Source organism: Ictalurus furcatus, chromosome 13 (assembly GCF_023375685.1).
Source record: "Ictalurus furcatus strain D&B chromosome 13, Billie_1.0, whole genome shotgun sequence".
NCBI classification, from domain to species: domain Eukaryota; kingdom Metazoa; phylum Chordata; class Actinopteri; order Siluriformes; family Ictaluridae; genus Ictalurus; species Ictalurus furcatus.
This window is the reverse complement of record NC_071267.1, coordinates 877384-893249: the sequence shown is the minus strand read 5'-3', so window position 1 is coordinate 893249 and position 15866 is coordinate 877384. Positions and strand designations below refer to the sequence as shown.

The window sequence follows — 15866 nt, the reverse complement described above, 5'->3', positions numbered from 1 at the left end:
ATTCTGGCAGAAGAGCTAAATTGCTTCTTTGCTCGCTTTGAAACATCACAACAACGGCACTCATCTGCTCCAGCCCCACCTCCACCCTCATCTAGCCCCCGTACCAGTCCAGCCCTGCCTCCATCCCCTTCTGGTTCCTGCACCACTCTACTTACTGTGAGGGAACACGATGTTAGACGGATGTTTCTGGCAGTGAACCCCAGGAAGGCTGCTGGCCCAGACGGTGTACCTGGTAAGGTGCTCAGATCATGTGCCCACCAGCTTGCCCACATCTTTACCAGAATTTTCAGTCTCTCCCTGGCCCAAGCAGTCATCCCGTCCTGCCTAAAATCAGCCACAATCATTCCAGTGCCAAAGAAGTCGCCCACCACTAGCCTGAATGATTATCGTCCTGTAGCCCTCACTCCAGTTATCATGAAGTGCTTTGAGAGATTGATTCTTCAGCACATCAAGGACTACCTCCCCCCAGGTTTCGATCCTTTTCAATTTGCTTATCGTGCAAACAGCTGTCCACTATGTGTTGAGGCATCTAGAGCAGCAACAGAGCTACGTCCGGATGCTTTTTGTGGATTACAGTTCGGCTTTTAATACAATAATTCCGGACATTCTCGTCACCAAATTGGTCACCCTTGGCCTCCCCCGCCTCATGTGTGCCTGGATAAACGACTTTCTCACCAACCGGTCCCAGACAGTGAGACTCGGACCCCACCTCTCCTCCACTCGCACGTTGAGCACAGGTTCTCCACAGGGCTGTGTGTTGAGCCCCCTCCTGTACTGTCTCTACACATATGACTGTAGACCAGTCTACAACAATAATCTTATCATCAAGTTTGCTGACGACACCACAGTGGTCGGACTTATCTCAAAAGGAGAGGAGGCAGCCTACAGAGAGGAAGTCCTAAAGTTGGCAGCCTGGTGTTCAAAGAACAATTTGACTCTAAACACCAAGAAAACCAAGGAACTTATTGTAGACTTCAGAAAAAACAACACGGAGCTGGCCCCCCTCTTCATTAATGGTGAGTGTGTGGAGAAGGTCCACACCGTCCGGTTTCTTGGTGTCCTTATCTCTGCAAACATCTCCTGGACGGACAACATCACAGCGGTTATCAAGAAGGCTCAAACGCGGCTACACTTCCTGAGGGTTCTCAGGAAGTACAATCTGGACTCCAATTTGCTGCTGATCTTCTACCGCTCGTCCGTCGAGAGCCTGCTGACATACTGTATCACGGTGTGGTACGGTAGCTGCACCGCAGCAGACAGGGAGAGGCTTCAGAGGGTAGTAAGAGCAGCACAGAAGATCATTGGCTGCCCTCTCCCCTCCCTGATGGATATTTACACTTCCCGTTGCCTCAGCAGAGGAAAAACCATCATTAAGGACAGTTCTCACCCTGGCTTTGATCTGTTCAATCTGTTGCCCTCAGGGAGACGTTACAGGTGCATCAAAACAAGGACTAGTAGATTTAGGAATAGTTTCTTCCCGGAAGCTATTACCATGATAAACAAACACATGTACTGAGTCCACAGCATATGTATATAGTGTCTCAAAACGGTGCATTTCATAGTACCTCCCCCATCCACCCCAATATCTATCTATCTTGCATATCTATCTTGCATATCTTGTATATCTTGTTTATTTATTTTGTTTATTTATCTTGTTTATTTATCTGTGTATTATCTGTTTATTCTTCTTGTGTATTGAATGTACATGTTTGCACAGAGCAAAAAGGAGTGGCTCTTAATTTCATTGTACATATGTATAGTGACAATAAAAGGCATTCATTCATTCATTCATTCTGCCCAGGGGGCCGGGGCTGCCAATGGAGATGGATGTTTCATGGCACTCCGGGAGAGGTGCCCTTTGGGGGGGGTTCTGTCACGAGTTCCCCTTTATGCAGCGCGCTGTGGAGCATGTGAGCACTGTTGTGGATAAAAAATGACATGAAATAAACATGAGGGAGACCTAGTATGAGTAATATGTAATTTTATTGATAATTCACAGGACTGGTGGGTGCGTAATCTTGAGGAGAGCGGTAGGGGGAAGAAAATGGGGTGCGTCCTGGGGACATGGGATAGTCAGCGAAGGTGAAGTGAGAGGACCACTGAGAGTGGGGCGGACTGACAGGTGAGAAGAGGGAAGAATGGTCGGGGCCCAGATCAGAGAAGATGACATCTTCCTCAGACTGAAAGCTGGAGGGGGGTTCTGGCTGTGTAGAGGGGTCAATACACACGTTCACGGGGTAGATTCTGTATCGGAGAGGGGGGGGGAACCCCACATTTCCATTTCCAGAGGGGGTGCTGCGAAGAAAGTTAAGTAGCACCATGATATCAGCAGTGAGATGCGCAAGCTGATAATGAGTGTCCAGATCCAGATCCAAATCCAGTAAAGGGGAGAAGAAGGAATGACGATGGGCACCTAGACACACAGAAGCGGTATTAGGCGGATATTGACAAATTGGATTTACACTTTAAAGAGCTTGAAAAGTACTACATTATGGTTTATTAGTCGAAGAGTCAAAAAGAAGTATAAGAGCTGAGGAGTGCTAACACACACACACACACTCTCGCACAGCCAAGGGCGGGCATGTAGACATAACACACACACACACACATAACATTATAACTTTATAAGAATAATAAAAAGGAGTATTAAGATATAAGGGTAATATCTTATAATAATAGAAAACTCTTTATAAAATACAGAATAGTAGGATATGTAGGACAGTAGAAGGGTAATATAATGTAATATTATGAAGTAGGAAGTACAGTACAGTAAACCGTTTTTCAAGCAGTATAACTATATATAAAATAGAGATATAGAGCAAATATAAAAATAAATTATAAACTAGAAATACAGAAAAAGATAACTTACTCATAATTCAGATGGTGAAGATTCTTGTCTCGCAAGGAAGGCCTTAATTTTAAGAGAAAACCATGAGGAGCCATTTATAAGGGAAGCTGAGTCAAGCTGCCCCCCCCCCCCCCGCGAGATAATAGTGAGACCAAGGTCACTCGTTGTTTTGCCTCTCCACTTTTGAAGCTAATGATAAATTGAAAAGCCCTGTTTTGGAGCTAATGGTAAATTGAAAAAGCCTTTTCTAGAGCCTAATAGTAAGTTGAATAGCCCTTTTTTAGAACATAATACTTATGTAGATGAGCTCTTATTTAACCCTATTAGTATTGATATCATAGTCTTTTTGAAACATATTGGTTATCTACTGAGTAAATACAGTATAAATACTGGAGCTTAAGCTCAGGGTATCAGATCACTTCTGAGAATTCTCATCGGTGTGGATCTCGTGTGGTGGAACAGAACCAATAAATCTGGACCCTTGCTTCTTCTCACTCACGGCTGGTGTCTTTTTTTCTATCTCCAACTGGGTTCAGAGGTAGATGTGAGTATTTGCTTCTATGTTGAATTTTAAGTGTTTTTGGGTAATAGGCTAAATTTGAGCCAGCAGCGCGTGTGCACGAGCAGGTACGCGAGCACCTGCTTTCCCCTTGTGGACAATCGTGACATTTCTACAAGTGCATTTGTTTATGTTTCTGTCATGTCTCCTCCCCGTTCTGTCATTGGTTGTAGTCTCACGTGTGTCTGAATTGTCCTCAGCCGTCAGCCATTACGAGGCTGATTATCTCTGCATATATACCCTGCGCCTCCCAGCACACAACGCGGAATGTTGAATGAGTTAGATAGTCGATTAGTTTAGAGTCCTTACGATAGATATCCACAGTCACAGTCCATAGTCTCATGTTTAGATTCATAGTCTTAGTCTTAGTCTTAGTTCATAGTTCATAGTTCATGTCATGTTTAGTTTCATTTGTTAAGTTCACGCTGGTTTCTCCGCTACCTTCCCTCGCTGCTGTTTATGTTTCATGTTTGGTATATCGACCCTGTATCCCGAGACCACGACGTTGATTCCTGCCTTGCCTCGTTTATGCCTGTTTGCCGATCGCCTGAACCTTGCATGTTACTGGATTACGTTTTTGGATCACGTTTTGGATTTGTCTGCCTGTCTCTCTTTAAATAAAACTGTTGTTCAACCTGCGCTTGCATCCTACCTGATCTCCGTTGCGTCACGAGACGTGACAACAACATTAAGTTGATGTAATTATCAACAATATTATGTCAACACATCTCATCAAAACAATGTTTACAACTTAGAATATTTAATCCAATCAATAAATTAGAATTTTTATCTTGCAATCACAAATTTAATTAAGTTGTGGTAATAGGACCCTGAATTACTTTTTAGACAAAAGCGCTGTGATTATTTCTGACTACAAGTTTCCTGAGACTCTGTGTTCTTTCTCACACACACACACACACACACACATGTAATGTAGTCATGGAGGGTATGTACATTTGTCACTCTACATTAAGGGTGGGGACCACCGTTATTCATCTTTGACCTACACCTGTTAAGATAATGACGGTTGGTGATGACTTTTGACCTGGCTCAGGAATGTTAGACAGGGATATGTGTGTGTGTGTGTGTGTGTGTGTGTGTGTGTGTGTGTTTGTGTGTGAGAAAGAGACTGATGCTCATGCAACTCAAACAGGGCTCTCGTACTGCAAGAGAGTATGCGCTAGAGTTTCGCACTATCGCTACCCGAAGTGGCTGGAATGAACCAGCCCTTAAGACCGCGTTCCGCCGTGGCCTCGATCCGGAGTTACTGCATGAGTTGGCCTGTCGGGGTGAACAGCTAACTTTTGACGACCTCGTGGATCTGACCATAAGGCTGGACCGTCTGCGCCATACCAACTGTTCCATATCACACGGTTTACTGCTAGCTGAGCCGGGCGCAGCAAGCGAACCCATGCAGCTCAGAGGGGCACGGTCCTGCGAGGAGGAGAGGGAGAGAATTGAGTTCCGGTGCTTCTACTGCGGTGAGGAAACCCATGCCGTCCGCCAATGCCCGCACAGGAGGCGCCAAGGGAACGGGGGGCGCACTGACAACCCACCTTGTCATGCCCGGGTGAGTCCTAACCAGTCTTGTAGGTCTCACATATTTTCTGTACCTGTCGTGATAGAACATTCAGGCTGTTCTTTTGTTCTTTCAGCACTCATCGACTCCGGAGCAGCGGAGAACTTCATAGATGAGAAGACGGCGCAGGAGCTCGGCCTTTCCATACGTCCCCTCCTCCGTCCTCGTAAGCTCCAATCCATTGATGGGTCGCCTATAGGGGGAGGCGTAATATCTCACAGCACACACCCTGTCTGCCTTCAAGTTAGCGCCCTTCACCACGAAACTCTGGTCCTTTACCTCACGGTCTCCACCAGACACCCCGTTATACTCGGACTCCCCTGGCTGGAACTGCACAACCCCCAAATCTCCTGGACTGACAAGCAACTCACCCAATGGTCCCCGTATTGCTTGCAGAATTGTTTGAGGGGCCCCACGGTCCCTTTGGCCACCACGACTGTGGAGAATCCCCTGTCGCCTACCTCAGTTAAAATTCCCCCCGAGTACCACGACCTCCATGAGGTGTTCAGCAAGGAGAGGGCCAGCTGTCTCCCACCTCACAGGCCCTACGACTGTGCCATTGACCTCCTCCCCGGGGCCAGCCTAACTCGGGGCCGTGTTTACCCGCTCTCCCAAGCGGAGCAGCAGGCCATGGAGGAGTAAATTCAGGAGGCTCTCCGGCAGGGGTACAGCCGACCGTCCACATCCCCTGTGTCTGCCGGGTTCTTCTTTGTGGAGAAGAAAGGAGAGGGCCTCCGACCATGCATTGATTATCGGGCCCTTAACCAAGTGACCATTAAGTACCGATATCCGCTGCCTCTCGTCCCCTCAGCCTTGGAACAGTTATGGTCCGCCACCCTCTTCACTAAGCTGGACCTCCGCAGCGCTTATAACTTAATTCGTATTAGGGAGGGGGACGAGTGGAAAACGGCCTTCAGCGCCACCTCTGGACATTATGAGTACCTGGTCATGCAGTATGGGCTCGCTAACGCCCCCTCCGTGTTCCAGAACCTGATCAATGACGCTCTGAGGGACATGCTAGGAAGGTACGTCATCGCTTACATTGACGACATCCTGATTTATTCGACCTCCCTGGAGGAACATGTCCAGCATGTCCGGCACGTACTGCAACGCCTCCTGCAGTACCAGCTGTACGTAAAGGCCGAGAAGTGCGAATTCCACCAGCACACAATCTCTTTCCTGGGGTATGTCATTAGCCCAAGGGGGGTCGCCATGGACCAGCATAAGATTCAGGCGGTCGTGGAGTGGCCCACTCCGCGAACCGTCAGGGAGTTGCAGCGTTTCCTTGGCTTTGCAAATTTTTACTGAAGATTCATTAGAGACTTCAGTAAAGTAGCGCAACCCCTGACGTCACTCCTGAGAGGTAAGCCCAGGCGACTGCTGTGGACCCCAGTTGCCCAGGAGGCTCTGGAGAGACTTAAGCGGGCTTTCACCACGGCTCCCATTCTCAGACACCCGGATCCCTCCAGGCCATTTGTCGTGGAGGTCGACGCGTCGGAGGTGGAGTGGGAGCAATTCTATCACAAAGGTTTGGCGAGAGTCCCAAGTTACACCCCGTGGCCTTTTTTCCCGGAAGTTGTCGCCAGCAGAGCGCAACTATGATGTGGGGAACCGTGAACTTCTGGCCATCAAGCTGGCCCTAGAAGAGTGGAGACACTGGTTGGAGGGGGCAGTACACCCATTTGTTATCTTCACGGACCATAAGAATTTGGAATATCTACGAACCGCCAAACGGCTCACTCCTCGCCAAGCCCGCTGGTCCTTATTCTTCTCCAGGTTCCAGTTCACCCTGTCATACCGACCTGGTTCGAAGAATACAAAGGAAGACGCTCTGTCTCGCATTTATGTCCCAGAGCGGCCGATGGAGAAAGAGAGTTACATTATGCCTCCCTCCTGCATAGTGGGCGCCCTGGAGTGGCCCCTAGCACAGAACTTAGCCCGTATTCCCAGCGCAAGAATCCCAGCAGCCTGTCCTCCCGACAAACAGTTCGTGCCTAAGCGGTGCCGTCTCGAACTCATCACCTGGGCCCACACGACTTTGGCCACGGGCCACCCGGGGACCCGCTGCACTTACCAACTGCTGGCCGAGAAGTACTGGTGGCCCAACATGCCCAGAGAGGTTCAGCGCATCGTATCCTCGTGTTCCTCTTGCGCTCAGTCCAAGGGCCCACGTGCGCTCCTGGATGGGAAGTTGGTGCCCTTACCCATACCTGAATGTCCGTGGTCCCACCTGGCCCTCGATTTCATAACCGACTTGCCGAAGTAGCAGGGGAACTCCGCAATACTGGTGGTCGTAGATCGGTTCTCGAAGTCCTTGCGCTTAATTCCATTACCAGCCATCCCATCTGCCTTCACCACGGTGGAACTCCTGTTTCAACACGTCTTTCGCTACTTTGGCATCCCTGAGGAGATCGTGACTGATAGGGGGCCACAGTTCACATCGCGGGTTTGGGCCAGCTTTATGAGGAAGATGGGGGTCGCCATTAATCTCACGTCCGGTTACCACCCCCAGGCTTACGGACAGGCAGAACGGGCCAACCAGGAAGTCATACAGTTCCTTCGGACTTACTGCTCTGCCAACCCAGGGGACTGGAGTCAGTACCTACCATGGGCGGAATACGCCCAGAACTCGCTACGGCATTCCGCCACCCAGCTCACCCCGTTCCAGTGTGTCTTGGGTTACCAACCACCATTATTCCGCTGGAACGCGTCTCACACGGACTCGCCAGCAGTGGATGAGTGGTTCCGCCGCAGCGAACAGGTCTGGGAGCGTGCCCATCAACAGCTGATGCAGGCGTCCCACATCGCTAAACGAAAGGCCGATCGGCGCCGGAGGGCTCACCCTATTTATCGACCCGGGGACAGGGTGTGGCTCTCCACAAGAGATCTGAGACCCCTCACGGGTACAAAACTTCAACCGAAGTATATCGGGCCCTTCCGAATTCTGAGGCAAATTAATGAAGACACGTATCGTCTGGACCTTCCGAGACACAGTCGCATCGCCCCGTCTTTCCACGTCTCACTTCTCAAACCTGTGATCTCAGGCCCCTTGGCCACAGCGGTGCCGGAGGATTCCCCACCGGAACCGTTGGAGATAGAAGGCCGCCCAGCCTACCGCGTCCGCGACATTTTAGACTCCAGACGGAGGAGAGGGGGACTTCAGTATCTGGTAGACTGGGAGAGGTATGGACCAGAGGAACAGTGCTGGGTCCCAGCCCGAAACATTCTGGACGCAGGCCTGCGTAAGGACTTCCACGCGGCTCATCCAGACAAACCAGCCCCCCGGAGGGGGGGAGGCCTCGGAGAACTTCGGCTCCCGGAGTGAGCCCTTTGGGGGGGGGCTCTGTTACGACACGGTGAAATCGGCATGGCAGCTCACAAAGTGTAGTGCCACCCAGGGATGTGGCAGAGGAGGACTACACTTCCCAGTCATACCCGTGTTCGAGTTCGCCGGAGTTCTAATTACGAACACCTGTACACACCTAAGGTTATATAAGGGCCTCCCTAGCATGAGCCGCTTGCGAAGTAACCGCTCAGCGGCCTCGTCTCTGTTTGATTACCAAGCCTGTTTCATTATAAGTGTTTTCCCTGGTGCTCGATTTCACGCTCGTCTCTCACTACGCTTTTGCCTACGTCCCTGATATACAGCTTACCTGCTCTGTCCCGAGTCGATTCTCGTCCTGTGTTCAGTCACACGCCATCTCTCCGCTCGCCCGCGCTTGTCTCCGTCTGCGCTTCGTAACACAAATCTGCTCGTGTAGAGAGGGCTTTTCATTTGTGTTATAGGAAAGAAAAGCATGATTCCATTTCTGCTTATTCGTGTAAACCTCAACTACATTATGTAATCTAATATCATGTAATGATACATTTTTTATTTATTTTTTAATCTTTTGTCATTCGCACATATAGCCTTCTAGCTCCACAGCGTTTGGACTGTGGATAGTTCTATGAGAGAGATAAAAGTAGTAGACACAGTGTGTTTCTTTTTTGTCTATATTGCTCATTTCATTCAGTGCTTTAATGTCTATAAATCCTGCAGACATTTTACGTATGAGATTTGTATTGTAAATCACACTGGATTTTACTTACTATTGTTATACAACTTAAAGGTAGTCATTTTTCCTGGTTTAAAAGACTGCATTCTACTGGAGAAAATCTAAATGGAGCAACGTAATTTTAAAAATGATTGTCAACTTAACAACTTGTGTTCATAATTATGGCAATTAAGTACATAACACTTAAAGTCCTTTTAAATAATGTGAAAAGAAAGTGTGTTTGTGTGTGTGTGTCATAAATTTGGTTGGATGTGTGTGTGTGTGTGTGTGTGTGTGTGTGTGTGTGTGTGTGTGGAATACACATGGCCATACTATGTATGAGAACATATGTGTCTGGAATGTATGGGAACCGGATTTAAAGTTTAGTACTGATAATAATCAATTAGCTATGGCCTAAATATTTAAACAGATGTGTGGGAACACAACAGATTACAACAAACCTAACACATGTAACATTATATATCTTTATCTACACCTGTCAAGATCAACGATTATTCTATGGGAAAGAAGGTGTAACATTATCCATTTTTAACCTTCACCTGTTACGATAATGATGGTTGGTGATGACTGTTAATGACAACTGTTAAAAAAATGACGGTTGTTAATGACCTACACCTGTTATGATAATGACAGCTGGTGATGATCGTTAACGACAACTGTTACGATAATGACGGTTTGTAATGACCTACACCTGTCACGGTCATGAAATTTTATGATCTTGACCTTTGACCGAGACATAGAGCGTAATAATATGTGTCTTTTTGACCTTTGACCTAGACCTGTCAAAAATAAGGTTACAATATATACAAACTATTTCTCTCTCTCCTGTGCATTTAAAATGACTTATCTACCCCAAACAAGGTGTTAAACCAAAGTAATATAAATTTTCCAAGATGTGACAAAAGATAGTAGACTAAGACGCTGATACGGATAATTATCTCCTGACAATAACTTTAATTTGCATCTTAGAAATTATATCACATGTAAAGGAATCATACGTAAATGAATCACATGAATATGAATCTCATGAATATGAATCACATGTAAATGAATCAAATGTAAATGAATCACATGTAAATGAACCATATGAAAATGAATAAATAAATTAAAGACAGAAATGAAAAAAATAGAGACTAATTCTTTTTATCTTTTCCAAAGACATAATGGAAGCACATGATTTTCATTTTAATTTGAAAATCATTTTACTTTCTTAACTTTTTACTTTATGCAAGTATGAAATAACATCTTGCAGATGGTAATGGTGTAATGTTTTGATACTCACGTGAATAAGCATTAACACTTATCACTGCATATTGTAGTGGAATTGCCAAGTGGTTAATTAATTGGTGGGGATAACCTGCAATATAATGAAGACACAATATGTACTGATTAGGCCAATATTTCCTAAATCCAACATTTCTAACTCATTCCCAGTTTCAAAAAGCCTAACTAAAGTAATCCTAAACACTGATGACCTGCTGCAGGTGTTTCCAGAGCTAGCAGTAGGCAAAAGATGGACCTGAAGCAGGTATTCAAACTGTGCAAGAAATTCTAGAATGGGTACAGGTGAGGGATGGAAAGTGAAAATAAATATTTAAATGACTTTATCAGACATGCAAACCTTTATGCGCACCTGCAGCTGATCCAGTGTCACATTAAACAGCCTCCAACAAAGTGCCAAATCTAACACTTTACGATTAAATGTAATGGCAGTGATACTCAAAAAGTCATTATTTCCTGCTCTGCTATGTGACATTACACAGTTTCTATACAGAAAACTAGATTAAAAAATGATTTATTAAAGGATTATATCGAAAATGTGTTTACTGCAAATTTAAACTGCAAATGGATTATTCTTTCAGATTTTTAGCTATATATTTGCATAATGCCAGTAACTGAAAAGTTCTCATAAGACTACTTATCCATGAGATCATCAATTCATACCTTCAAATGTTTTCAAGTGGAGAGCAATCCAAAGTAGAAAAACGATCCTAACACTGTTCAGTGCTGAACAAGTTGCTGCTTCCGAAAAAAACCCTGGAGGAAAGATCAATGAATTAATTAATGTATCACAGCCATTAAAGAAACTGTTTGTTAACCAACAACCCACTGAGTTTAATAAGACACAATAGTGTCTCTTTATTGAATTACTATTACTGTCAATTGTACCATCCATGAATTCTCTGTACCACTTATCCTACAGGGTCGTGGGGAACCTGGAGCCTATCCCAGGGGTCATGGGGCACAAGGCGGAGTACACCCTGGACAAGGTGCCAGTCCATCACAGGGCACACGCAAACACCCATTCATACACGACGGACATGATTGGAAATGCCAATCAGCCTACAATACATGTCTTTGGAATGGGGAGGAAACCCCCAAATCACGGGGAGAACATGCGAACTCCGCACACACAGGGCTGCGGCAGGAATCGAACCCCCGACCCTGGTGGAGATGTGAGGCCAATGTGCTAAGCACTTTAATTTTTAAAGATGTTAATGGCACCTCTGAATAAATTTCTTTCATGTATCCTCTTTGGCAGTACAGCGGTGTGTTCTCTAACATAATACTGATGGAGATGGGGAGACAACAAGGGGTTGAATATCTTTAGGTCACAACCATATCCACAGTTCTCTGGGGGCACTAATGAGGTATCTTCACGTTGTCCCTCAGAAGCAATATTCCGTTACTCCAGCCACATGACACGTCAGTGATGTGCCGATAACTCTGGGGATGAATGTAGGATTAGGTTCCAGTAAAACCCGAGCCTTGCTCCATTGAAACTGCATACATGATGGGTTTACCAGCACGGTTATCAGCGTGGATGTCACTAATGCACTTTGCTGAAGCCAGTTCCAGCAGCATCACCATATTCAAAGAAAGTGCTTTAAGATCTAACTGATCCAGAGGATCGAACAGTGGTTCTGATAATACATCCAGCACCACAGACAAGTCCCTTGGTGTGAAAGCTTTAGGCTGTAGTGGAGTCGAGGAACCCCTTTCATCAATCCTGTTCCCCAAACCTACATGGCAGGTATTCCTTAATGGTAGAGAGGGCTTTGCCCTTATCTACACATCAATTCTTCCTCCAGTTCTTGGCAGCCATTTTCCCTGATGCTCTGGGCTTTGTGGCCTGTGCAGAGGGAATAAAAGGTTCTCTGTCGGCTTTGTCGACAGAACCACTCCGTCCTCACTAGGGGTGAACAGATGAAAGTTCTTTTGCAGGATGAGGGGCAGGTTGCATTCATTGAGCAAGCTGAGAACTTGCTCTGTGAACAATTTATCTGAGCCACCAGCAACTCTTGTTGTCTAAGTGATACTTACCCTCAGTAACACCCCAAAGGATGAAGACAATGGCCATAGTAATATTAGGACAAAGGACATGTCCCCACTGTATAGCTAGGGCTCTTCTGCTGTCATCTACAAACACAATAAAGAACATTTTGTATTAAGTTTACTTTATTAAGTCGAAAGGTAACCTTACCAAACTTCCAAAGTGATAAAATGAAGGTCAGACTTACCATTATTTTTAAAAGATGTATAAGAGAGGTATCCTAGGATAAGTGATCCAATTACAAATCCGAGTACAGACAAAACAAAAATTCCAACATGCATAGAGGAAATACCTGCGTAGCACAAACACCAGAGTTATTAAAACATTATAACACTGTAATATCTGTGATGAAATAAAGAACAACTGGTGATATTATAAAATAGTAATCACATCAACTTACTAGTGGACATGTTTCCCTAATAAATACATTTTCATATTACAGTTAAGATACTTAAAAAAAAATTTAATAAATAAGTCATCTTGGAGCAATCAATGGGCATTTTAATTGACTGACATCATGCAAGAATAATGCGCTTACACATAGAGGATAGGTAGCGCATGACCTCACAGATGCAGACGGTTGGCTAGCGTCTGTCATATCACAGCAAACCAGTGACTACATTTCCCATCCTGCACTGCGACCTACAAACATGGCCGCCATGGACTGCAATTCCCAGAACACTCATTCATTCTAATCACACACACCTGCATTCAATTCACAGCACTCACAACCACAGTATAAAGAGACTGCTTCTACACAATGACTTTTTGAAGTATTACGTTCAGCTGCCTAGTCTCTGTCGTATGTCCAAGCCTTATATCGTGTTTGCTTTCTGATCATTGACCTTTGTTTACTCTGTTGACCTTGATTCTCTGCCCTGCCTATTTTTACCTGTTTGCTTGATCGCCTGACCTCTGCCTGTCTTTGTTTATTGATTTCTGCTTAATCCTTTGAACTTTGTTTAACTAAACTGCCGTACCTGCAATTGCTTCCGCTTCAGCCTCCATTACGTGACAGCGTCACTGTGACTGACAGGGGAAAGTGTCATGGATATGCCGAAATAGGCACTGGACTACGATTCCCATCAGCCACTGCACCGCACATGATCCCATCACATGATTGTTTGCACCTGTTTTCATGTTTTGGTTAATTAACACTTGTGTATATAGTCACCTTTTCCACAGCACACAGTGTCTTGCGATTGTTTATGTTGTCATGTTATGGTTTTGTTCCTTAGTCCTGACACGTGTTCGTAGTTCTTGTTCTGTCTGTCTGTTCTACTCAGTTTCATTAAACTTTACTCTACACTTGTCTCCATTACATGACCCAGAGAGAGTGCACATGATTTTAGTCATGATAATCCACTTCCAACGTGTTTTAGCACTCAGCTCTGGTACATCTTTACATGATGTGTATATTAAAACAGTGACTTACTCAGCTGCTGCACTTCCACAGCTGTGTTATCTGAGAATTCCCCAGAGAATGCTGAACATGTATACAGCCCTTTATCGTCAGTTCGGACATCCTTCAGTCTCAATGAGAAGTTTCCTTTGTTTCTTTCTTCAGCGCTGAACAATTCCACTCTGTCCATGTATCTCTCATGGGACGAGTCTGTCTGGACCTCACCATGTTCATAGAGCAGCACTAAGATCTCTCCATCCATTTTCCTCCATGAGACCTCTTCTATATTTTCCGCTGGGATATGTGAGTCTACAGAGCAATTCAGAGTGATATCTTCACCCACATACGCAGATATGACGTGGGCTCCAGACACGATTAAATGCTCTGAAATGAGAATTACATAAAATGAACTGACCTCCTTTTTAAATCAAGTATTTTATTTTACAGAATATCATGTGAATTAAGTGAAAGAATTTACCCACCAATCTCCTTTATTTCAATCAGAGTTTCATAGGAGTCATGGTTTGTGTAAACAGCACACTTATAAACTCCTGCGTCTTCCCGGGTCACGTTCGTAAGGAAGAGAGAGAAGTTTCCCTGAGCGATCTCCTCAATGAAGAAATGAGCTCTCTCATGATAACTCGGGTTCTGAGACTCTGGATGACTCTCTTTGTCCTGCCACAAGTGCACTAGAGTTTCAGAGTCATTTCTTTTCCACTCTATTTCCAGTTCTTGCATTGGTAGAGGAGTTTCTACAAAGCAGGGCAATATCACTGAGCCTCCCAGCTGGACAATGAGAGGACCAGACGGACCATGAACATGGAACCCTAAAGTGAATAAAAACACAGTTAACAGACCTTGACCTAATGTTGTTTGTTCTTCCCAGGCCATGCCAGTTTCCTTCACCCTCACAAAAACATGCCACTAAGTAAATGAAAGTACAGTACTCCTCCTTACAGAACCAAAAGTTCAGGGGGTGGAGTCAGACCTGATCCACCTGATTTTACCTGAGTTAGGAGTTAGGGTTAAGGGTAAGCTTATAGGAGGAGTCAGATCAGGTCCAGCTCCACTCCCTGAACTTTTACTTCTGCAGCATGGCCTATCATTAGAGATGGGTTACTCTTAATTTCCCCTAGTTGTGAATGGATAAATGTTTGTGATGCCCTGAGATGGACTGGAATAACCTGATTGAGACTTCTTAAAAGTAAGGAAGCTGTCTGTGTCTGGGAGTTCAAGACAGTAAAATTGGTTGTGTTCTCTGGGTAGGAGTGGTGGCGTTACTCTCTTCTCTATCGTTCAGAGTGATATTAGCTCTGACCCACCTGGATAACAGCAATGTGAGGATGCTATTTATCGACTGCAGCTCAGCATTTAACACTGTCACTCCAGCTGAGCTGATAAATAAGCCCACCCACCTTGGCATCAGTACCTCCCTCTGCAATTGGATAATGGACTTTCTCATAGACAGACCACAGTCTGTGAAGCTCGGCAAAATGACTTCCTCCACCCTCACTCTGAGCACTGGTGTTCCACAGGGCTGTGTGCCCAGCCCTCTCCTCTACTCCCAGTACACCCACGATACACGCGGTGCAGGGATGACGTCATTCTGTAGTACCAAAAGCCGGAAACGGAGTTAGGATTTTATCCCTCTAGCGGCCAGCTTCGCTTCGAGCTCCAGTGCTTGTGCGAGGGGAAATCATGACACTAGCATGATGCTAAATGGCACTACAGAGGTTGTCGAGGACTTTAAACGTCATCACGCAGAACTGGAAAAAACTCCACAGATAAACCCAGGTCTCTACAGTGCGACCATTTCACTCGCATTTGCGACTGAAAAGTACTTTGTGCGACTGTGAATAAATATTTATTCGCACCGGTGCGAGTGACCTGTTCGGAGTTGTACAATACAATCTGAATAAAAACTACAGGAAGTCCAAAATGCATCTACACCGAGTTACTTTCACACTGCTTTTCATCTCCTCAGTCAACCGAACAAGTGTGGAAATACTGCAGAGAAGCCATTATAATGAAGAGAGTAACTCTACATCATCGATTTCTCTCAACTCTCTGAGCTCACAACCGCCATCTT

The 15866-nt window shown here is 45.4% G+C and overlaps 3 protein-coding genes across 4 annotated transcripts in view; 1 reads left to right on the top strand and 2 right to left on the bottom strand.

Annotated features, from left to right (window-relative positions):
* Positions 1–15866, bottom strand: part of LOC128617184 (CD276 antigen homolog) — a 158540-nt gene that overhangs the window by 82495 nt on the left and 60179 nt on the right. The window lies entirely within an intron of this gene.
* Positions 1–15866, top strand: part of LOC128617195 (7-methylguanosine phosphate-specific 5'-nucleotidase-like) — a 144282-nt gene that overhangs the window by 114919 nt on the left and 13497 nt on the right. The gene's annotated exons all lie outside the window — the stretch shown is intronic.
* LOC128617183 (uncharacterized) overlaps positions 1–15866 on the bottom strand; it is a 60480-nt gene that overhangs the window by 42133 nt on the left and 2481 nt on the right. For both annotated transcript variants that reach the window (XM_053640222.1, XM_053640223.1), the window contains exons 2-7: positions 14260–14604; positions 13811–14161; positions 12563–12667; positions 12366–12461; positions 10986–11078; positions 10324–10398 (exon numbers count right to left, since the gene is read on the bottom strand). In XM_053640222.1, the coding sequence (XP_053496197.1) occupies positions 10324–10398; positions 10986–11078; positions 12366–12461; positions 12563–12667; positions 13811–14161; positions 14260–14604 (1065 nt within the window). The remainder of the gene's footprint in view (positions 1–10323; positions 10399–10985; positions 11079–12365; positions 12462–12562; positions 12668–13810; positions 14162–14259; positions 14605–15866) is intronic.